Raw genomic sequence first — 25372 nt, 5'->3', positions numbered from 1 at the left:
CACTAATTGTATAATTAGTCATTGGCTTGTGCTGATTGTTCAGAGTTCTTAGATGAAAGCCTGGAGGATAATGACTAAAATACAGGTTGAAAGCCTTGTAGGTCATAGAGTTGAAAAAAATTCTGGGCCCAAGCTGTGTCATATGGATTTGTTTATCTAATCATCTGTGTTCATTACCAGAAAATAAATCCAAGTACCTGCCATGTAGATACAGAAATGAGGAGAATTTTAGCTGTGAGGATTCTAGAGGAAAAATGTTTCCCCCATTTAGCATTATGTATGCATTGATATGGAACATGTCTCAAAAAATGTTTTATTACGACAACTTAAATAGCTCTAAAACTAGAATGAAAGCCATATATTTATATCTGGGACTATAAAGAGCCCAATAAAGCAGGTTTATCCTTTTTTTTTTAACCAGGGGCTTACGCTTGTTAACAGACAGCTTGGTTTACCTGCCATGCTGGTAACACTGTCAGAAAAATGTGTGTGTGTGCATTGAATATCCTTGTGTGTAATGATGTTACATTAGACAGATAATGAGAGAGAGTTGAAATGTTGTGGTTTTTCAGAAAGCATCAAGCTGAGCGTGAAGCGCACTGGAATGGGCTTACGCAGTACTTTGGCGTAAATGATAGGTTTGAGCCTCCCGCCTGCAGCAGACCCCTGCCCAAGGTAATGAGGACTTCTCTTATCTTATTTCCTCTATGAATATTTTTAATGCCATCACACTGCAGAGGAAGTACTTTCCTAACCTCCTCTTTTCCACTCCTCCATGTACATGTGTAATGTTTGTATTTAAATATTAAACATGAGGGACAGATGAAGCAGCTGCTCGGCTTAAACATGGCATTGAGCAAACGATAAAACCATTCACATCGAAAAGGTTTTGCTGGATTCTTCTTTTTTGTTATTACATGCTGTTATATTTAATGATGAGATTATCTGCTTAAGAAAGCCTCGGAGCAGGCATGGGGGGTGATAATTCTGTGTGGTGTTTGGTTGTGATTTATATGAGATGTGGATTCCCTTTGTGGGCATGTCTGTGTGTGACGTGTCTGAGGGCGTACCTGTCAGCTCCCTCACCACGTCATGTCGAGGTGTGTGCAAGGTGTTGTGAGTGATGATCTCGGTGGTGTTCACACTCCAACAGAAATTATGTTTCTCCCACAGTTCTGTTTTTGCCTTTTTCTTTAAATCTCAGGTAAATAATTGTTTACAATGACTGAGCTGTTAAAAAGACAAGGTAATGAAATGATTCATGTGTAGATATTTATAGATATTGTTCTTTATTGATTTATTTGGCTGGTGCTTTAATCCACAGGGACCTACGAAACCATTAGAACAGTGTACATGATAGGCACATCACAAACACTGTGAGCAAAGGCATAGCTACAGAGTAGGAAATATCACATCAGGGATTTATATCATTGGTATTCAGTCATTTATCAGAAACTGTCTAGCGGTTTGTTTAGCTTTCCACCATCTGAAATGTATTGTATACATATATGTATTTAGTGTGTAATATTTTGTTTAATACATTTTCAACACCTTCCTTAAACCCCTCTTTATCTGATTTGAATAGATTACTTTCTGATTTGGATGTTAACACTGTGTGTGCCTATGCATGTATGTATATGTGAGAGCTCCATGCGTCAGCTTAAGTTTAGAAGTCTGATAAGAGCCTTATTTGAATACCGAGGTGGCTAACACCGAAGTAGCCATGTGAATTCTAATTGATTGTACAAATACTATGTATGCTTGATCTCGCAATTATGCTTGTAGTTTACGTTTTCTGGACAATTTACTGTTTATATATTGTTATAGCTAGCTAACAGAATCTACTCATTAAATGCTTTTCATAACTAAGCTAGTTAGCTAGTTTGTAAGTGGGCAAGCAGTGTGACTTATTGCACTGATTGCTGAAGTGTCTGTGGTGCTGTAATAATAGCTTTCATACAGCTGCAGAAACATAATAAAATGATGTTTCGCAATGCTAAACCTTATTCATTGACCAAAACATTTTGAATCCTACCAGTGACATCTTTTTAGGGGACAGTGGTGAAAATATCCAATGTTTGTGCAACAAACGAACATTATCAGAGTTTCAGGAATATTGAAAGAATTTTTTCTCAGGACCAGGAGCATAAATATATAAATAAAAAATGGTCAGGGTGGAATATTGATCTGAAATATCAACTCTGGAAATCTCAGAAAAGGAATTTTATGACTTGCCTTATTGTGGAAAAATATGTAGAATTTAGGGTACCTTATATTTGTAAATGGTCATATGAGGTGCCAGAGAAAGAGAAAGAAAGTAGCACTAGGTATCGGCTTTTCAGGAAGTATTGGTCAGCTTTCCATTCCGTTATCTGTTTCCACAGGGTCTGACAGCTCCCTGTTATGGTCTAGTGAATCTAAATTATATAGGATTTTTTTTTTACTAAGAATCTGGAGTTTTGTGAATTATTTGTCTGTTTCCAGTAAGGTATTTAATGACTGTGATGTGCATATGTTTCACAGTACTTGGAAAGGTGTTCCTCCCCAAACATATATCATGTAAAAGAATCTTAAATAGCTGTATGTTGTATGAGGTAGAAATAAGGGCAGCGGAGTCTTTAAGTGAACATGTGCACACTTGCATAATGCAACGCATGTTAACAAGGAAGAGAAAACTGATAATGAACACTAATAAATAGTCATAATATGGACTGCTGAAATGGCACGCTGAAGAACTTCATTTGGTTGCATAAAATACACTTATGATTAAACTTACTTAAAATAGCACTCCAACCCATAGCTTGGTAAATAGAACTAATTTAATTCTCACTTGAAGCCATTTAGGAAATAACACCAGGAATAAAACTTATCAATATGGTTTATTAGAACTAGAAAGTGTTTTGTCTGCAGTTATTTTAATTTGTAAATTGTCGTGTATGAAAAATGATAGCAAATGTAATTTGTTATAAAATGGAAAAATTCTCTAATTTAATTAAAACAATCTTTTAAAATGCTTTCTTAAAATGTTATTGCAGGCTTAATTTATCTCAGAGAAGCATAAAATTAAGCATTTTCTGTAGTTTTTGCTTGGTCTTCAGAAGTAGTGTCTGCAATGTATTTATGGGGGGAAATACATTAATATAAATTGAAGAAATTAATAGCGCAAAAGGGTCAATCTAAATGATGAAAAAGAAAACATTGAGGACTCCCCATATTTAACTAAAGTAATTTTAAAACATATGCATTTTTCATATCTTCCTAATACAGGGTGTACAGAACTTCATTTAAAAACGTCATGATATGAAAATAACTTTTTCTTTAAAAAAAAAATTCATAGAATGATTTTGGGCTTAGATGAATAGAAAATGCAATAATTGTATTTGAAGTATTTCAGTATAATGTTTTTACCAAGGCATCAGAGTCAGAGTTAAAAAGAAGTGAAACTTCAGCCTTAGTCCTTCTTTTTCTGTTACTGTGAATTGTGACACCTCTCTTTTGTATCATCTTATACTCATTTTAACTTTACTGATTACAAAATTAGTGTAGCAAAAATTATGCTTTCTTCCACTCTGTCAAACGATAATATTGTGTTATGTTTACATACCATTAGGTTTTCATAGTTGTTATAAGTTATATGAAGCTTGACCGTTAGGATAGAGATTTTCACCATTCATAAAATATGCTGAATATAACCTGGTACCATTAGAATCTAATGTGCTTGAATAGAAAACAAGAGAGTTCAGAAGTGCTTTAAAGACAGGCATGGAAATGCATTCCTGCTAGTGAAGGCATCTGAGGAGCACGTCTTTGAATGGAGATTTCTGACACAGATTTAATTTGCAGACATGAGCAGTTATGATTATAGAATTGTGTTGCATACTTATCAACTTATGTTATAATTATAATAATTATTACTTTTATTTGAATATTTAATGTTTTACTATTGAAGGTACCCTCCCGCTTCTTAATATATTGTTGCCACCAAAAATTTATCAAGGGCAATAAGAGTGGAGTTATTTGCAGTTGCTTTAAAAGGGCACTTTTTTGTGAAAATTCATTTGGAGCAGGAAGATGTGGAATGGTTTAAAAGGATGACTCAAATTAAAAAATAAGCTGAAAATACTCTCATCAATCTGTATCAAGCAAAAATGTTCTAATTTAGACCTCCGCCATCTCTTCCCTCTGATGTAATCTAGTCTGAAAATGAGATATGCTGTCTTTGATGTGGAATGCTCAGTATATGAAGCACATCTGCGTCTCTGGAGAAGGGACTTGCCATCCTGCAACAGGGGTGTCTGTTCAACTTGTAATGGAAATATGTAATTAAAGTGCCACATTTATGGGTGGTAATCTCCTGTAGCATTTCTAGATGCTGCGCTTAATATCTAATCAAAAGGTTTTCTTTTGTGAAGAGAAATCTACATATTTGTAGTTAAAGCAATCATATTAAAAATATATATAGCCTGGGGATTTTTAAACTCCGTCTTTGATTTTTTTTTTTTCCCCTCCAAAATCACTTCTATTTTTCAGACAGGCCTAGAAAAAAGCATCGACAGTGCGATTGCTGAAGGGGACTATGGGAAAGCGGAGGATCTGAGTGACAGACTCGCCACTCAAGAGGTAAGTCGCGGTGATAAGCGATCGCAGGGCGCTCTCTCTGTGACAAATTGAGCTGATGGGTCTGTGGCTATTTTTCCTCCAATAGAGACAGAGGGGTACAAAAAAATGTTTCAGTGTGGGGGGAAGTCCTGCAGCCCATTCCAATGAGTTAATGGAAAATCCTCCCCCTTATTTTTGAAGTGCAGCAATGTCTAAAGAACTTTGATTCTGTTTTAATGAAGGATATATTGCTTTCAAGCCAACTGTTAAAAGTTTCAAGGTATGAGTGCCTGCCTTTGAAGTTCACATGTCCTAAATGCACTGCCTGCAGTTTTGAAACTCCGGATGACTCTGAATGCATTGCGGTTTGAAGCTAATTTAGCAGAAAATACAACCCTCACACATGCATAATTGGGGTAAAAAGACTTAGTACTGTTGGGGAAAAAAATATTGTGGAAGGCAGTGCTTTCAGGTACTGTAACTTTTAGGTAAAGGTTTGTGCACAATTTTCCCCTGCTTTCTAAAATGCTTACATATTGATGTGCTTGACACATCACCTTTTTTATCAACATCTGAAACATGTGTTTTCTGCAACACAGCTATGAGATAATTCTCCACAGGCAGACATGTCATCCTCGCTATTAATTATATTTTCCCTCTCTAAATTGATTCTATAGAAGTATAAATATAACACGGGGAGACTGTTATTCACATGGGCTCTGCTTTGGCAGAAAGAGGGGGTTAGGGTTAGTGCACATCCCTGCCCTACATCTGTTCAAAGAGGAGGCAATTATCTGCCCAGAGACAAACATGATTAATGAGAAAAGGCGATTAATAGGTTTATATGGGAACAGACATTTACAGACAATTTCCATTACACAGTATAGTTGCTTTAATAAATGTGAACGTATCTGTTGAGCACCCACACATATGATTTTCTATTTTCATTTTATTAGATTATAACATTTCAGAGAATTGTTATTTGAATTTAAGATGTAAAAAAAAATAGATGGAACTAAATTACAGAACAGTATAGACAGGAGTACAAGCGTTTTTCAGTATGCAGGGAAAAGATTGTTGCAGTAGGCAGTTTTGTAGGTACTGCAGGAGTTACTTTCAAGTTTCTCTTATGCAGGCTTAGTGTAGGTAGGGAAATGTATATGGGTTTGTACTGGTGTCAACCAACTGTGAATCCATTCAAAACCGAGTCCATTCAAATCCCAGTGAAAACAGCTGAAATGGCAAACATTAGAATAGTTAGAAGAGATAGAAATGTAGAAATGTGTATGTGTGTGTCTGTGTGTGTTGGGAGGGGAGGTCATTTGCCTCTATTGACACAGCAGAATTGAACTTGAAAGCATACTGTAGGCTAATGTGATGACAAAATTAAATTAAAATTAGATTTTCATTTGACAACAGAGACTTTCATTGTGATCATTTTCATACTAAGTGTTACTACAGAAAGACAGCGACACTTATAAGTTATTCACAGTGAGTGCCAAGAAGAAAAAACAGAACAAAGAAACAGAAAAAAAAACACATTTCACCCTGGTAATTGACTTGGTTGCGCTGATGGTTTCAAAAAGCCTCTTAGCACCACTTGTGGATTTCAGAGGAATGTGTGGAGCTGGACTCACCTGTGTCACAGCTCGCCAGGTGGCTGAATGAAGGCATGGGCAGCTAACTGGCAGGGAGAATGAAAAGTGAATGTGTGTGTGTGTGTGTGTGTGTCTGTGGAGGTGTGTGCATTAACCCGTGTTTATGTGTGATTGTCTGTGTGAGTATGTTTATGGCTATGTGTGTGAGCACGCACCTGTTTGTACGTACATGTATGGTGCCATGTTGGTTCAAGAAGGTCAACCATTAGAACGCAATATGAAATCAATTGAGGCTGTCTTCTTTTGATACACAGAAACATAATCTAACAACTTCAGGAATGAAAGGATCCAAAACAGAGCTGTCAAACCTTTGACTGTACTCTCAAAATAAGTTATGAGCCCTTTTCCTAAGTCATTTGGCGACAGAATTACTGATTGGTAAATGAATGTCAGATTAGTTTGCAAGTCTGACAGAAGCTCTAAAATGTGAAATTACATCTCATGTACTTATAACGTATAAGCAACCTGGTCATATAATTTGATGCTTTCTGTAGTTTTGGTGATTAATTTTAAAGATTGACTGTCCTAGATAATCTGTGAACACAGTCTAACTTAATTATAATGAGACCGGTATACAATGACCCCATTTTAAACATTCAAAGTGATTTTGATGACTTTTGTTAAATTTTGTACAACTTGCACTAGTTAAAGAAAATATGCCTTTCTCACAAGCTCATCTTTCCACATATTTGTGCAAGCTCTTTGTAATGTTTGTATTTTGGCCAAGAGACAATGAGGCCAGCGCTTTCTTACAGCATTGTCACTGAGTTCTGTGCATCGACAGTTATTGGAATGAAGCGATGGACCATATTCACCTTGGGACTGAACATGTGGAAAATTAGGCAGCAGTGTGGCATAGTGCTTAGGGGACTGTACCTGGGCACTTTCCTCATCCTCAATGAAACCAACATAGTCAAGTCACGCATTTTAGTACAGAGATGCCATATGTTTGGAGGCGAGAGATTACTGAAGTTTAGAGAAATGAATGTTGCCATTATAGAACGTCCTTAGGGACATTGTGGGTATTAGTAAAGCATTTTACGCCCTAATTTATAATCTCTCTCATGTTAATTAGCACTCAGCCCTGCAGTTAGTGGAGTGACGCATGTTTTGTAAACGATGTCGAAGCTACGGAGAGGTAAACACATCTGTTCTCTCTCTGCATTAGTTCTGCAAAAGAAAATCAGGGTATCAAAGTACCTGATTACGTCAGAATTGAACTGTGATGTTGTACACTTTAATCCTATGCCATACTTTCCATTTACCTGCAGTTATATGCATGGCCTTTACAACACCATTGTAACGATGGCTTTGTCAATGGTTTTTTTGTTATAAAGAGCAGGAGGAATACGGCTCTGCGTTTTTTCTTCTACCAACAGGCAAAAGCTGCTGAACCATTGGGCTGCCTTTAGAAAGGAATATAATAGTTTTACCTGTAGGCGTGGATAGAGAAACATGCACTTCTCTACAAGAATTATCACAATATGTGCATCTTCAAACTAGCAGGCATTGGACTGATCTCTTTTTGAAACCCAAATGAAACTGCTGAAGATATAAAGTCTTCTTTCAAAGTGTTCTGGAATAAAGGAATTGTTTGTTTCTACAGAATTTTAAGCTTATGTAATCAATTAATGATGTTTTGTTCCTTTCCTTTCTTCTTTGAGTATGAATATTAGAATAACTTTGCAAAACCTTTTTTAAGACTCTTTACAAAATGTGTGATATACATGTTCTTTCATCTATGGCCAAGTTTTGGAAACACACAAGAAAGGGTATTACAGGTTGCTTTGAAATTGGCTTGTCACTAAAAAGAATAATTCTCCATTTAAATGATGAATATGTGGCTTATAAGTAGTAAATAAAACTTATGTGAAGCTTTGCGTCATTTTAAAAGTTGTAGCTGTGATTATGTATAATAGTGCAATAAAACAGAATGGTAATCAAACCAAGAAAACATGGTACAATGTGATAATCTTATGGTCAATCTGGGAGCATGGTTTATGTTAGTGAAGTTCATTTTATCGTAAATATAAAAACACATTAAATAGATATGTAGCTGAGAGCAAAACATCTTTTTCATTTATACAGAAAGACATAGCAGGAAAGGGTTACATTCGAAGTCTTCATTGTTGGTCAGTTTTCAAGGATAAAGTTTGTTTCTTGTTGTTTCTCAAAAGCAAAGACAGATCAGAAGTGTTACTGTACTGGGAATGGCTTCTGGCTGCTTAGATACCGCTTCACATTGGTTTTGTAGATTAAATGGTGGCAGCCCTGAAATTAAGAAACACGTGCCTTCATCCTTTTATTACTGAACATTATTTTACACAGCTTTAAGTTACATAAGGAGTAATTAATTTCACTAATTAGCATAACATTAAGTGACTGCTATATATAACTCACTCGTTGCTCTCATGAGGAGTGATATGATCCGGCCTCACATATTAAAAATATGGGCTCCTTGGATATCAGTAAAATTAAATGCTGGCTTTTACTAAGAACAAGTTTTTAAAGTTTCTCCATCTTTTGTTGTTTCCTAGAACTGTGTGAGGTTTCGCTGTTTTCTCTACATTAACATAGTTTTCTGCCCTTTCTTAATATTCGCCATAACATATCAGGGAAATTGCCAAGTGTTAATGTGGAGAGAAACTGTCAAAGTAATGTAGGCCTGAGAGATTAGAACATACAAAATCTTGAATTGGATTCCCCCTACCACAACCCACACTGATGTCGATATATTTACTTCCTATCAGAGGAAATAAGCAATGTGTGTATGTAACAATTGCAGAGCGTGTCAAACTTCTGCTCTCCCATTTGTACCACAGAGTCTTTTGTAAACCCTTGCATAGATGCACATCATTATATTGGTGTACTTGCACAACATTTTAATATAAATTGAATAGTCATCTTGCATTTACTAAATGCGATTGTAAAGGGGTGGCTAAAGATATGATTGGAGCCAATACAAAAAGCAACTCTCTGATGTGCATTAGAATAATCTGGTTACACTGTAGAGTAATATTTTACCAAATGTACGTAGAATGGCTTTTACGAATGCAGTTTCACAGCATTTTAGGGCACGAAAGAACATGATAGTGACATATGGACAGACATAATGTGACATAGCATCAGCTTTGTTTTTTTATGTTCTTTAATGATTCACCTGTCAGACTCATTTGCAGCAAATAGAACTGGTTTTGAGAAATTAAATACAGCTATAATTAAATTGTTTATGTAATAAACATGTAACAAACAGGCTAAAAAGGGTGATGGAATATATTCATTCAAATGATAAAAAAGTGACCATTTCAATAACAGTTTGTTTCCTAATCACAGAAAGTGAAAAGCGCAAAAAATACTGAACGTAACAACTGTTTGGGGTAACTGTGAAGAGACTGTTGTACAAATGGAAGTGCTGTTTAATGGAGCTGTATTTTACATTTTCCCTCCCTCTTAATAATTTAAGTGAATTTTAGTAGTTTCACAATGACATTATCAAAGTGAATGCCTTCAACAGCTGTATGAGTGTTTCCCATCTTATTTACTTTTCCTTACTTTCTCCTTCCTTCCTTTCTTGTCCCTGCCATTACTGAAAAATGAAATGATAAAGTAATGCTATAATTAAAGCCTTAACTCAGGAGGTATGTTTTAATTCACAGGGCATATACAGACACTGGTCTGTTTCAGCATTTGGTAATTGATAATACAGTATTATCAATAAGTTCATAAAGTGAAGTGCACTGAATTAATTATCAGAGAGCATTCAGACCACACAGAATACCTAGTCAGTTTCTTGGAAAACAGTAAAAGTTAAAGACCTTACAAGAATCGTTCACCTTTAATTGGAATTAGTGCTATAGGTAGAAATGGCAAGTCCCCTCCTTTAAGGCAATCCGCTTCCAAAGCATCACTTAAAAAACTGTGAAATAAAGGTGTCAGGCCTTGCTTTGTCTGAGAGGACATGGCTGGTTAAGAAAAACAAAGAGCTGTGCTAAGAACGTTTCATGTTATTTATGTGTTTGGGTGTCTGTAATGCCATTGTCTACCATGCTGCTTGTTAGTAATCAAATGCTAATGAGTCTTTCTGTTGTGGAAAACAGTCATTATCAGATTTTGGCTTTTTTTTTCCTGTGTACACGGCCTCCTCCATTTCCCTGTCAGGCCCCCGGCTACATGAGAACTGAGCAGGAAAAGTCTGCTCTTTGTTTCTCTCTCCTGTAGCATAAGCAATTTCTCACCGAATGAACTTTTATTGTATCTCTGGATGACTCAAGTTACATTTCACCCGTTGGTTTTCAAATGGAGTGATACTAAGCTTTATCAAATGCTGGGGAATCTAATTTGGATTATTGTATTTCATTAATTACTTGATAGACAAAGCATACTTTTCAGTGTAGATTTTTTTTGCTGTTTAATTAATTAGCATGTTTTCTCTTTTAATTAAAGCCATTTTTTTAAATTAAAGCCCACAGCAAAACACATATATAATTTGTTTGTAATTAGCCCTTAATTGGTGGTAGTGGAAGCTTAGCACCCTCGGTTTCTTTTTTCATGATTGCCATTTTATTACCAGTCAGTCATTAATTAAACTGTTTTTCTAATTAGCTTATAAAACTGTTGATGGCACATTATTGTAAGTGTGAGTTCAAAGCTTGTTAATAAGCCTTGCCTACTCAGAAGAGCCAAGATAAAGGAATAAGCACAAAGCAGGCCAACTTTCAGACTTTTTTTTTATTCCCTAAAGATGATAGTGTCTTATGTTACTAGAATCAGATTATTTAAACAGAAAACAGAGAAGCGCATTATATTAGAGCGTGTTACATCTTCCCATGAGTGCTTCTGTGCACTTTACAGAGCCTCAGTAATGCTGTTTGTTACACAGAACAACGCTTAGATAACATGAACAAGATGTTTTCTGTCTCATAGTAGACTGATGCTCTGTATTAGCCAAATCAGTGGCTGTATCCTGAGTAATTGTAGGGGTAAAAATGTATAGCTTCAAGTAACCTGTAGCAGAAGGGTTTCATGTGAAATGGCTGTTTGGTCTGAAAGTGTATTGTGCCAGATGGTGTTAATTGCAGGATGTATATTGAAGCATATTGAGTACAGGGTGTTTTGTTTTAAAAAAGTGAATAAAAACATAAAATGATCCATATGGATATGCATTTTGGCTTTTATCAGTTTTATTAGTAACTATTGCCTTGGACAAGTTGCATTCATATAGGGCCTATTTACATGGCATATAGTGACAAATCAGGTTAACTTGATTTTCTATGTATATGTGTTAATCCAAAATCATTATCATTGTTTTTATTTTTAGTAGTTGTTATCTTCAAACTGTATATTAGTACCACACAGCCATTGACATAAATGGCCTGGTTTCAAAATTATTTTGGTCTCAAATTTTATTTTGTTTTTTGAATCCCCCCAGAGGATTAACAGGACATCAAGATGCATATAAACTAACCCATTTTAAGAGCTTTTTGTGTTTGAAAAATCAGTGATTATTTAAAATTATTATAAATGTATCTGAATATTATTGGAATATATCAGTAACAATTAGCTTAGAACCCTGAAGGATAGAGATATTGTTTTTTTTGAAATAAAGAAAATACATCTCTTCCCATTCAGAGTAGGCTACAACAATGACAACTTAAAAAATATACACATATGAATATACACAAACTATTTGTTGTTTGAGTAAATGGTTTACCAAGATAGAACATGACAAAGGTTGTGGTTGATTTTTGTATAATAAGGCTTACAACTGGGAGTTGGTGTGTTTCATATTGTTACCGTCCATGGTATTTCTTTATTTAAATTTTGAATGCTCCTGTGCAAAGTCAGATTTGTCCAATAAGCATCTCCCTCAGTTTTCTTGTTTCCTCTTATGTACACATACATAAATAGCTAGTTGTTTATCAAAATGATCACTCATAGTACCATTCCAGGGCTGTGACCTCTCTTATAATCACCATAATATTACCATGTTAAGATTGTGAGAACAAGTTTCAAGTCAGAATGTCATGGTGAACGTGTGAGATAGGGTAGCCTTGTCATTTCTCATAAACAGTTACATGAAGTTTAGCTATCTAGCTAACTAGCTTACAATCTGTTGTAGTTGCAGCTATCTTCTGATGTGGATTTTAGACTTTACTTACATGAAACGCCACCTTAACTTTCTGGCATGCATTGTTGCCTTGAAAAATAACTGACAGGAGCATAATTACCAACTCTCCTCTTGCCAATGGAGGCTGTACCTACTGTTACGACCTTACTTCCTTAAAGTGAGTGCCCAGTCTCTGTGTAACCTAGAGACCCTAATTTGGCTGTTGAGAGAAAGGGTGCGACCTGTGTTTGTGTTGTGTAAATGCAGTATGAATGCAAAACACTAAAGAAAAGAAAAATGGCACATCTTTTGAGGCTGGACCCCAACTCGAGTATATGACTCACCAGTCTGGGGAACAGGACTGCGAAGGGTAACCTGGGTCAGCACAGTTTTCTCAGCCCACAGCCTCAGGCCAGTGCGGCAGTCTTCGTTGGGTTTTCATTCGCACATTTAGGTGGATTAACAAAAAGGAAAGGCAAAAATGATGCCATGTTGGCACCTGCCCCAAGAGTGTCTGTACGGGGAAGAGTATGGGAGTGGTCATTGCAGCTGGACTGGTAACTTCATCTGGAGACTGAGGCAACCTAGCTAGTGCTCAAACAGCATGAGGTTGGGTTAAGAACTGACACAGTTTTGTTCCAAACACACAATAATATTCTCCCAAACAAAATAAACAACTCCAGACACCCCAGCCCAAATGCTCATTCTTAGGGTTGAATCTGCCTGTATTTTCCCTCCTCATCTCACTGGAAGAGTCCACTTTTATTACCTCAGAAGGGGGCGCCTGCCTTGTTGCGTAATGACGTGAGCAGCATGTGCCAACTCAAAGAAACAACAGATAAACAAACCAAACCAAAAATGTGTGCGTATGAGGTGTATGAGGCCCTAATCCTAACACTACTAATTATCTCTGTAATGAGCACAGATGTCACAAGGCATATAGTCATTCGTGCCACATGCCTGCAAGGCAAGGTTAGATTAGTGATTTTGCTGGGAAGCTGTAACAATAAATGGCAATACACAATGCATTTTTTGTCCATCTAAATGATGGATGACTTGTATTTTTGAGTAAAAGCCCCGAAAAGAATTCAGTAAACGACAGATAAATCTTATTAAATGGAAACTCTGTCCCAGTATTGCATTAAATAACCATAGCATTTGATGATAAACCAAATCCATTCTATTAATGGTACAGTATATCTTTCCTGAATGCACATATTCCCTGAATATTCCAGAACATTGCTTTTGGTCTATTATGTGCTATACAAACTCAGTGTCCTGCACTGGGCGTTTATTCTTTGTGCTATATCACATGTTTACTTGTCTTATAGCACTTTCTTGGGATTGATAAAGGTATATTTAGCCTACCTGTATTGTTTTAAATTCTACAATGCCATTAGATGACTTGTATGTTGGACATGTGAAAGTTAATGCCATAGAGACTGAAGACAGGGACCTGAAGAAGATGAAGTTCTGCAATGGTGAGTGTGCCTGACATTATGGCACTATGCATTTGCTGTGGTGATGATTTGAGCTCTGGAAACAAGCGGTAGTGCACATGTTTCATTGTTCAGAGGGAAACTAAATGCCTGAATTTATACAGAATGATATACGATCCGACTAATCTGATATTCATTCCATTCTTTTATAGTCCTTTTTCTCAGGTTCACTAAGGCCACACTATTTAGGCTTATAGTTGGTGTGATAAGGGAATTAGGCTGGTCATTAATGGTTTACACGTCAAACGTGCTGAGGCAGCTCGGGGAGTCGATTTATCCAGCTGAATCCACACACCCCATTAATCCACATCTCACACTTTTAATTGCAAGGCTCTCCCCAGGAATAACATTTATGAATGGGTTTAAGGCTTTTTCTTTCTAAATCTGTGGTATAGTTCACATCTGTTTATTTCCCTCAACACTGTGGGTATACAGAACATTGTTAATATATTTACCATCTACAGGTTTCTGATGCATTGTGACATTCACATTGGCATCTTCAATTTGATTATAATAACAACAATGTAGTTGTTCCATTGTTTCTTTTTCATACAGTAGTTTGCAAATTATGGCCCATCCTTCATTTTATTGCCATTTTCCTCAGCTCTGTCATGCATGCAGGTGAGATTCAAGCACAAGGTAAGAGGGGCTTGTTTATCTGTTCAGATCTCTGGTGTTTGTTAGTTGTGTTATCAGTTAGAACTGTCAGAACAGGGTCAATGGTGTGCGTGTCTGAGACAGCACAGTGTTGTTGTCCCTCATGATAACTTTCTGCAAATGGCATTCTAAGACTCAGATCCAGATCAGTTCATGTCTCAAGATATGTCCTACATTAATGTCGATTTAAGGTCTGAGAGATATTCATTCCTTTCATTAATGAGTGCTGTGCCTGACAACTCAGTTGAAACACTGAAAAGTGTGGTCCGGACAAGTAATGGGAAGAGGCAAGAAGAGCAATTTATTTTACTTGTGTCAAAATGTAAATAGCTATGCTCTACCTACATGTGTCTCATAATTTTGCAAAGACGAGGAAGCATGAACTGTTTTACTACCAGACTGATTGCAAGTCCTGCAAGTATATAGCTAACAGCACTGATGTCAACTGGCTCTTCTCTTTCATTAGGTTTGACCCTGACAATTGACAAATGGTTGCGGTTTTCCTTTGGTACAAAATTATTTTTCATTTGCACTCAATCCCATCTATATGCAAGTTACACTTTACACACTCTGCTCCTCTGTATATGTGCAAATACATCTGAATTTGATGACTCACCACCACCACCACTGCCACTGTCACATATGGCAATAAAGAGTGGCAATCCTATAAACAATACTTCAGTTACTCCCTCAGCTGTTGACTGTGGCATCAAAGAATGTGTGTTGAAGATGACAATAGAAAAGAGATTCTTTTTTCTTTTTAATGCTAGCTCAGCATCATCTCAAACCCTGGCATGCAAGTTGCAGATCTGTCTATGATAAATTCACACATAAATTCACCAAAGCACCTTTTTATATCACCATTGGGAAAATCGACCAGAAGATATTTTCAAATGTAACAATATCGAATAGGCCAATTGGCTATATGGGCCCAACCCCAATGAGCAGATTAAATAAAGGTAGTTTACCTTCTGTTGAATGTGAAAATGCAGATCCATTTAAAGTACAGACTAGCCCCATGTTTTGCTCTTACACCACAGTGTTTTTATGTGGTGTCTTGAGTTTTACTCAGACACCCAGACATTGTGTTTTCATTTTGAGATAATTTTTCACTTAGCATAAGTCAGTTTGATATTTATTGGTCTCCCTTAAATAACAAAATTAGTTATAGTTAAATTCTAGATAGTTAAATTCTCATTTTTTTCTTTGCTTTTTTTAAATGTTCCAATATCTAGGCATATATGCCAATATGCCAAAATGCCTGTTTTGAAATGCACATATGATTTATGCATACAAATACATACAAAGAAAAACAGACATCCTTCTGTCTCATTGTCGCGGTCTGACTTATTAATGCTATGACGGATGTGCAGTATGTGTACCTTCATGATCACAAGACCCCACAATAAGCCTTGGTTATCAATAAATGTGAAAGGTTCAATGATCCAAGGGCGGCAGAAGTCATTCCTTTCATCTTCTTTCATGTTGACATCTTCTACATTGTGGTTCTGCAGTTAGAGGGTAGAATTCAAGAACTTGTTAATTATGCAGCATGAATGAGGAGCTTTCTGGGTCTCTGATAATTGAAACAAAAACTTTGTCTCCATTCCAATTAAAGTTGCTTCTTTAGCTCACATATCTGATATGCTATTGTAACATTCTTGGACAGCAGTTCTGTCCAGAATGTAGAAGACCAGAGCGTCTCATCAGATAAGAAGTATGGTGTGTAGGGCATAGGAAACTTGGCTTGTAACCAGAAGGTTTCGGGTTCATATCAGGTCTGCTATTCCTCTAAATCTAGCTGTGCAACATTTCAGAAGGAAGTAGAGCTCTCATAAACTTCATCACCCAATCAGACTGTTTTCTGGGCGGTTAACCAATTAACAAGAACTTTGCTGGAATGTAATAGATTGGAATAAAATCAAACTGGGACACTTAAGAGTACATCAGCATGGATGCATTTTGAAATGCAAGAAACAAATTGTTATTCTTTGGGTGGAGTACTTCTCTGATATGAAAGTAGCCTTTTCATATTCTCATAATGAAGGCTGTGAAAGGGAATGTGTTGGGAAATTAACAGCGATATTGAAATGGAATGCTGAATAATGACACGTTTCATTTTAATGAAATATTACTGTAACAATCTATGGTACTGTCCTTAACTAAATTCAAACATAAAGTATGAATTTGACCCACATTAATTTTTGAGTGTCTCCATTTTAATTGGCATGGTGTAGGCTTCAAAGGTGCCTCTCCAGTTCATATTTGTTTTCCTGTGTTCTTCAAGATGTTTATGAGGGTCTTTTACAAACATTTTAGACTATTGAATGCCCAATTTTACAGCTGCATTTCTTTGGCAAAAAATATCTCTTTTGTAAGACGCAAGAATACAGAAAATGTTTTGAAGTGTTTCCTTGCCATGTCAACTGCCATACAGGGTTCCTCAACACCTTTACTTGCTTGATGCTTCAATAATTAGTGGGAGGTACCACTTATATATGATATATGACCGTATTGAAATTCTAAACAGATTCTTATTGTGCATCATTGCACTTTATTGATTGTTGTATTACATGTTGTTAAAGGGGCCAAAAATGATTCTTATAGGTGGCTTACTTGAGTCTGACAAGTATATTTAAACAGCATAGTATTTATGTAAGTGGGGTACACTGTACACTGTGTGCTGGACATAATTTAAACTAATTTAATGTAATTGCTCTTAATGTTTGGTGTCAGGAGTTTTCATTCTGTATTATATAATATGTCAGGTTTTGTAATTGTTTTAGTAACAGAGGAGGCCAATAGACTGCAGGTCAAATCACACCTATAATTCTAATAAAACTTTTATAAAATAAAAGCAAATACCTGTAAGTGTTCACTTTGAAAGGTTGTCCATTCTCTTTTGGAGGCTATTGTTGAAAACTCAACCAGCATCTCTGCCCATCAACAATGAATATAGTAGGCACATTACAGATATGTGTCACAATGGAATATATTGTTGTTGACATTATAGTAGTGTCCAAAGTCTGCCATTGCAGTGCAGTATTGCCAAGATTAGCTTATTTTAGCCTGTTAAAATACTGTCATATACATACCACTATATTAATGTTCCATAGCTGGGAGTCTATAACAATGAGGACAAACTTAAGGACAGATGATAGTTAAATGATAATTAGAAATATCAAGGACACAAAATCATTATGGAATAATAGTCTTCTTAAAGATACAAGGCATGCTAGGACAACTGTATAGAACAAAGAACATATTACATGTTTCTGAGCTGTGTATATCATTTATTTTTTGCTCCGTTTTCTTTTTTTTCCCCCCATTTCCATCTTTGCCAGTTTCTGATGTGAAAGGATTTGGCACTAAGAAGTATGTATGTGAGGGGAGGGAAGGGGGGGAAAAATCCTGAAAAGTGGATCAAAAAGTAAATGAAAAATAATGTCATATTACTGAAAATATGAGAGGCTAATTTGTGCCGACTTTTTGCTAATTTTGTTCCAGCCACAGAAAGAAGAGCCGTCACCTGCTCTGTGCAGTGCGATGACGGCGCCACTGATCCATGAAATAAGCTGCCGCTGGCTTTGTTCTGATAAGAATGAACAAATCTGCACAATGTACTGCTCTCGGAATCTCATTTTCATACTTGCATGCAGGCTAAAAGAAATAAGCTGTTTGCAGGCTTGATTAATCAGACATTTGAGGGGTTTTTGTCTCTTTGATCTGTTCCGTCTCCTAGGTAACTTGGTTGACATTAATGTTGAGCTTCGGCAAAGACAATCAGGGACTGTAGACTGAACTGATAAAAAATTAAAGACCTTTAACGCTTTAAATACAGTCACCGTTCTGCTCTGCATATTGAAAGAGAGGGGAGAAAAATGTAAAGGGTTTTTATTTTGGTGTGGAGGAAATGTTTAGGATGAAATGTCTTAAAGACCTTCACATAGGAAAATCTTCCCCACACGGAAAGCGGGTTAATATGGGTAATCCCTGTGTAGAACAATAAAAATCTCTGGGTTTAAACCTCAAAAGAACCCATTCAGCATCCTCCAAATTGATCTTCACTCGGAACGATGCCTTTTGCCCGACAATTTTATTTTTGACAGACATAAAAGCAAGCTGCGCTGGAGATTGACGACAATTCAATAAACCTCAGATTTGTTCTCTCTCCTTGTATGTTCCTGCCAAGAAAAAGCGTTTAGCACCTACACCACTTTACATGGTTCTCAAAAAACCCCAGCGAAAATTATCTCCCTGCACATCTACACTTTGCATGAGCATGATCAGCCATTATAACTTTGCTTTTTTCAAACATTTGACTAGAAAACATGATTTGTGGGTTTTAAACCTATAAAAATGGCAAGGAATTAAAAAAACTGTCACAGTGTGTTAGCTTCAGGTTATGCAGACGCTTTTACAAATCTTCCAAGTGACTGTATAGATGAATGCCCGGAGGGCCCTGGCAGAGCCCAGCACTTGCAGCCAGCTAAAGCCCTTATCTTAAATCCAAGCAAAGTACCATTAATCTTTTTGAAAGACCTTTATGGCTTTTAATGTATCCCAAATTAGAACATTTTACACTCTTGGTTCCTGAAATATGGTGATAAAAAGCCTTTAGAGTTTAATTTTTCCTGACTGCTCGCTCTGACCTGCTTAATCCCAGCATGCATTATAAGATATTTTAGTTTCAGTCTTTCTAATAAAGTTTATCCCAGTTAATTATAATTGAAACATTTTTTTTTCTCCAGGTTTTTTCAAATAGAGAAATGGTGACACATTTCTTCATTACCTAAAGACTATTTCCCCCTTTGTATGTATTAATCCATTCAGTATTTTTTTTTCATTATTAATATTATACAGAATAACCAAAAGGTTTTGTGATTTTGTGCGACGTGTTTATCAAAGTTTTCCTCCATTAGAATAATGAACCCATCTCAGGAGGAACACAGGAAGGGTTTTTGTTTTTGTTTCTATGGCCTCTCTGTGTAATGGGAGGCCACAGAAACGGTGCATTACTGTGAATTTCAAGTACGTTTTTCTCCACCTGCAGCCTGGTCAATTCTAATGTGAAACATTTGACATGTTATTTGTTAAGGCAAGACAAGTCCTGTAAACTGAATTTGTCACATAGTAGTATCCCGGCAATCCTATTTATACTAGTAATAAAACCAGAACTAGTGATTAAAAAATTTAACACTCACAATTTAGTATTCCTGCTTGTTGGGAATGCTATTTACGCAGTTTGCACGCAGTGCAAGACATTGTCGGCTTCTTGTGAATTTGTGGTGCAAATTCAACTGCCAGCTTACGAAGATGAATCTATCTTTTGCCTGGTTCTGTACATTTTATAATAGCACATGTTATAATAATCTATTCTTCTTGCTCTAAATGTGTGCATTGTTTTACTGCAACCATGACTTTCATCTTTGGTTTCAATACTTCACTATTTATTTACAGGTTTGTAATAGAGCCACAACCCTTTAGTGCTGCAGTTATACCCTAGCAGGACAGAGTGTAGGGCAGTGTGATTGTATTTTTGAATATAAGAATATAGTTGTGTTCATATCCCATACCTAGAACAGTAAGCAGTATTTTGAATTTGGACTGTCGTATTTGTCACACAAAAGTGCAACATGTGCAATGAAAATGTAATTTCACCATCCCTGAGAGATCCACAGTGCTGCCACAAATGATGTAATAACAAGGAAACAACAACAGCAGGTTGCATTTAGAATGCCTTCCATGTATCCCAAAACACTTTTACTCACATCAGCTACTCCCAGTGTATAACAATAACTGTACATCCAAATTAGTGCTTTAAGTGACTTGCTATAAGATAGACCTTAAGAATTCTAACATGATTGCCTAGAAAGGAAAAAAAAAAAAAGAGTTTAAAAATCAGTTGCTATTGTCCAGATGCAGGCAGAGCTTCTTAATGATTGTTAATTTCACCATGTAAGGTCCAGATAACAGTATTTCAGTACATATTTCTCATTCTCATATATTTTCAGGTTTTAGCTATCTAGATATCTTAAGAAGTGAACTTAATTGTTTATAGGTTTTTCCAGTTATTTTTATATAGTGGTTCATATAACTAGATACCCTTAATAGCAAATTATCTAAAGGATGGCTTTATTTATGAGTTGTGTTATTGTTATTCTTTGCAGTGTTGCCATTGTTAAATAAATTAAATTTCCTGTTCTTACACATTCTTATTTATATCTTGTCCTAATTTGCTTGTATCACCTGACCCCAACTCCCCCTCCCCCTGCTCTTACAGAGCCATGTCTATTGAAAATCCTTGGGGAAACACTGTGCAGACAGAGATAGGGCCCTACATTTCGAGTACAGTGACATTGGACCCCAAGGCATGAGACTCTTAAGTCCTGTGGCACACCAGAGTTTTGCTCTCTGTCATCTTCCATGCATTCACTAAAAAAATATGCTCCTCATGCTTGATAAACGTTATTACAAATGTTTAATTTTTGTTTTCGTCCATACCAACAGCGGTATATGGCTGCTGTGCAGTGTGTTTGTGTGGCAAAGCTCTGAAATGAAGGAGCAATTTGTATGTTTTACTGCAGGCAGTCTCCGAAGCCACCCTGTCACATTCACAGTGAGGTGTGTGTGTGTGCCAGACTCAGTGATTTACATTTGCTAATGGGGCTCGTCTCTGTCTCCCGCTCAATAGCTGGCCGTGAAAATCGCAGGAGCCATAGATTGCCGTGACTTTGTGAAAACCAAACAGGAAGCAGAAGCCTCACGGGAAGCCCAGAAAAGGAAGAAACAAGTTGCTTGGGGGTCTGTCATATTTCTCTCGATTATCTCTTACACTTTCATTAAATCAAAATACGTTCCACACGCCACATTTACTGCTCTCGTCAACCGGCATGCCAGCCCTCTGCGTGTTTTTCTTTTTACAACATACGCCTGGGTTCTCCTGGATTCAGATGTGTGTGAGTGGATGTCTTTCCACCACGTCAGGAGCCTCCGCTCATAAGGAAATGGTGGATAAACTGTCATACCAATCACAGACCCGAAAGGAGGGAGCACACTTTTTATGGTTTTTATTGCTCACTGTTGCATTTACTAGTATCAGTATAGATTCTGAAATCTTCTAAAACAGTGTTTTTGCAGGTAGCAGTACGCACTGTGAACTGTCGTAAGGCTACTCTTAGTGGCACCTATGCACATTCTGGTCAAAAGCTCAGGGTGCGAATAAGACCAGCTTGCATCATAACTCTGTCCCACTGCTTTATGATATCTGTCTTTCTCTTTTTACAGATTTGAAGCCAAGAAAAGATGGGAAACAAAAAGCAACATGGGCTATATGTGACATCACCATGATAATAAAGAAAATTTCAGACGTATTTTAATTTTAGCTTAATTTATAAAGTTTTGAGAAGCTTAGAAGGAGTCGTTTTTTGCTTATATTATTGTTTGTTTATATTAAAAAATAAATGTAAAAAATGTAATATGATACATATTGACACTGACAGATTAAAACTGTCTGAAATGGTTGTCTGTGTTCACAGAATTCCAGTGTAGACCATGTGTGTGAGAGCAGGGTGGCATAAAGTAAACGCTGGGTGGTAAATCTGCCCTTCATTTTCTGTGTGGATTTTTTTCTTCTGTTCATATTGATTTTGTGCTGTGTTGTGTGCCATTAAGATATATTTTGCTCAAAGGAAGGGTACCTTTTGCATTTTGTTATTACATTTAGGATAATGCGTCAAACATGGAAACGTGAATAAATGTTCTCAGCATTTCAGAAAATCTGAATCCGTGTTGGTTTTCATTACATTCTGTGTTTTGTGCATTTCTGCTTTTTTTAATCAGCAGTTAAATGTGGTGTACATTACTTCACGGTATGTCTGTTTGTTTCTTTAAGCAGGTTAATCAGGAGGTGCTTCGGTCCTCCCAGGAGGAATGGAATTTGCACAGAGAAAGGAGAGATTACGGAGCTAATGTAATGTAAGGAGACTGTGCAAAGGGATTTGCAAGTGCAAAATCTATTTTTGCTGCTGTAAATGGTTTTGAGCAGTCGTAAAAAGGGGGGGTTTCAGTTGGCCTTCGCCCATCCTGCTGGTCCTTCGCCATCCCTTAGATTCAATTCATGGGAAAACAAGTGGAAGATCTGAAAAGCTCCACTCAGATGTAACCAAATGAGGTGGAATGATTACTCAGTCAGTGGTGCTGGTTGTTTTCGATTGAGGCTGGATTTTTGGCATTTTGCACTTGAACTCCGCTCTTTGCCTTTGCCCCCCGCCCTCCAGCCTTACTCACTCCTCGGCTGTGGGAGAAATCTCCAAATAGCCCCACGCACAGGCAAATGCTGATTGCAATAATCATTATCATAATTACAAATCGTAAAAAAATGTGCTCGTGGGATAATTTGCATTGCTCTTAAACTCATGTTATTTTGTCCCAGCGCAAAATAATTACCTTGCTGGAAGGCAAATTGGATTTAGCTCCATGATTGTTTGCACTGTAGTCATTTGTATGTCACCCCCTGTATGCTGTGTTACTCTGTATATAAGCCCCTCTAGGCTTTGTTTATCACCCCTGTGTAATGTGTTACTCTGGTTATCCCCCCTCTATGCTGTGTTACTCTGTGTACTTCCCACTGTATCCTGTGTTACTCGGTGTACTTCCCACTGTATCCTGTGTTATTCTGTGTACTTCCCACTGTATCCTGTGTTATTCTGTGTACTTCCCACTGTATCCTGTGTTACTCTGTGTACTTCCCACTGTATCCTGTGTTACTCGGTGTACTTCCCACTGTATCCTGTGTTACTCGGTGTATCCCTCCTGTATCCTGTGTTACTCTGTGTATCCCCACTGTATTCTGTGTTACTGTGTATCCCCACTGTATCCTGTGTTACTCTGTGTATCCCCACTGTATCCTGCGTTACTCTGTGTTTCCCCACTGTATCCTGTGTTACTCTGTGTATTCCCACTGTATCCTGTGTTACTCTGTGTATCCCCCCCTCTATGCTGTGTTACTCTGTGTATCCCCACTGTATCCTGTGTTACTCTGTGTATTCCCACTGTATCCTGTGTTACTCTGTGTATTCCCCCTCTATGCTATGTTACTCTATGTATCACCTCTGTATACTTTTACTCCGTATCTCACCACCATATGCTTTTGCTCTGTACATCACACACTAATGCTGTGTAACACAAACAAGCTTCACCTTTATTCATACCACTGTTGTTATTATTTTAGAAATCCTCCTCTGAAATAGATCACACTGACCAGGTAATTTCTGCAATGTTTTATGTTTAAGTTTGGGCATTTCTAATGAGCGGATTGTTACCATTCCTCTTAGTAGAATTGTTATACACTATGTTGATCAAAGCTAATAAGCACAATCAAGACAGCTGGTGGATATAAATTTGAATGAACACTGTAGCTTAATATCTAAGGTTCCCCAAAGGAAACAAATTCCTCTTATTTGATGCATAAAGTAGCTACTTTCCCAAAATGTCTGAATCCAAGCTATCTAGGTAGTTACAAGGAGTACTGCGGTATTATACCTTCACTAGCTGGCAGCCATTTATGTAGCTAGCTAATACACTAGCATGGTTCCACTGTTTCAGAACTTTACAACTCAGGAAAACAAGCTAAAGGAAGATAAAAAGTAACTTTGAATATTGATGTAACTGGTCAGTAGAACATAATGACGTTTTGAGTGGAGGGAGAAGTTTAGCTAGTTGAACCTGAAAAAAATGGAACACACTAACTCTTCTCTCCCACACCCCAGTCTCAGCGCTTCAGCCAAGTAAAATAATACTGGAACAGCTTCCTTTTTTAGTCACCATCACACCATTTCTGATCTTGGTTCTGTTATGTCCTCCTCCTTGAAATGCCAACTACAAACCTGCGCTTGGATTGTAATGTTTAAATTTTCCCATCTGATATTAATTATCCACCTTTCCTTACATCTCTGTCAGAGGGAGATGTGTGGAAACTAAGGCCCGTATTATGTCTTGCAGATCCCTGACACATCGATACACAGCAATGCTCAGCAGTGAAACCTGTGTTTGATAATTGGTTTTAAGTGATGGCATGATTAAAATACAGATAAATTGATTTTATTTGATTTGGAACTTTTGTAATGTTATAAATTAGAAGAAATATTTATGTACCTTTTCCACTACCAGAACCAGAGTCAAGAAACATAAACCACCAACCAAATAGCTGGTAATGTTACTGTTCCTCTTCCAATTGCATTTCCTTATACAGGCCTGATCCTGCCCAGAGACAGGCCAAGCCAGTCAGAGATGATTAAGATGTTTTAAATTTCTCTAACAAGATGCTGGACACCAGTATGTGGTTTATACCAGTTGTGGTTTATTGTGTTTATTTTGTATTGTTGCCAAGCTTACTATTGTGTTACAAAGTGAAAATTAATTGTGAACCATTGAATGAACATGTCTGATTAGGACAGAAGCAGTTCCTGGGAGCAACTGCCTTATCCAACAGTGATTACACCCTCTAATTGTTATGAAGTATATATCTGATATATCCTGAGATGAACCAGTTAAAACTGTAATCCTGTTATAGCCATTCGCTATGGCCATTGCTTACTCTAGATGTCAGTAAAGGACCTTCTTTGCCTGGCACCCACTGACAATGTTTAGGTTGTTCACTGGCCAAAGCAATGAGGTAAATGCTTTTACTATTCTAGAAAAGCTGAATGCTAGCCAAGGTTTTTTTTCTGGTAACTAGGTGATCACGAAGTTTCTCCAGTACCAGCAAAAGTGCTGACCATCACTAAGGCAAGCAGAGACAGTTTAGCCGCTTGCTGGAGGGTATACGCAGTATACTCAAAAGTAGTAATGAT

The 25372-nt window shown here is 37.0% G+C and overlaps 1 protein-coding gene across 2 annotated transcripts in view; it reads left to right on the top strand.

Moving 5' to 3' along the window:
* The window catches only part of fam204a (family with sequence similarity 204 member A), a 29507-nt gene extending 7641 nt beyond the window's left edge, over positions 1-21866 (top strand). Inside the window, exons 4-7 of one of the 2 annotated variants that reach the window (XM_036546874.1) lie at positions 573-675; positions 4531-4620; positions 21214-21323; positions 21807-21866. In XM_036546874.1, the coding sequence (XP_036402767.1) occupies positions 573-675; positions 4531-4620; positions 21214-21323; positions 21807-21858 (355 nt within the window). In that variant the 3' untranslated portion in view covers positions 21859-21866. Of the gene's footprint in view, positions 1-572; positions 676-4530; positions 4621-21213; positions 21556-21806 lie in introns of those variants that run through there. The other variant, XM_036546873.1, reaches the window with a different exon arrangement.
* The last annotated feature ends 3506 nt before the right edge of the window (positions 21867-25372 follow it).

The sequence above is a fragment of the Megalops cyprinoides genome, chromosome 15 (genome assembly GCF_013368585.1).
Source record: "Megalops cyprinoides isolate fMegCyp1 chromosome 15, fMegCyp1.pri, whole genome shotgun sequence".
NCBI classification, from domain to species: domain Eukaryota; kingdom Metazoa; phylum Chordata; class Actinopteri; order Elopiformes; family Megalopidae; genus Megalops; species Megalops cyprinoides.
This window is presented reverse-complemented; position numbering and strand designations above follow the sequence as displayed.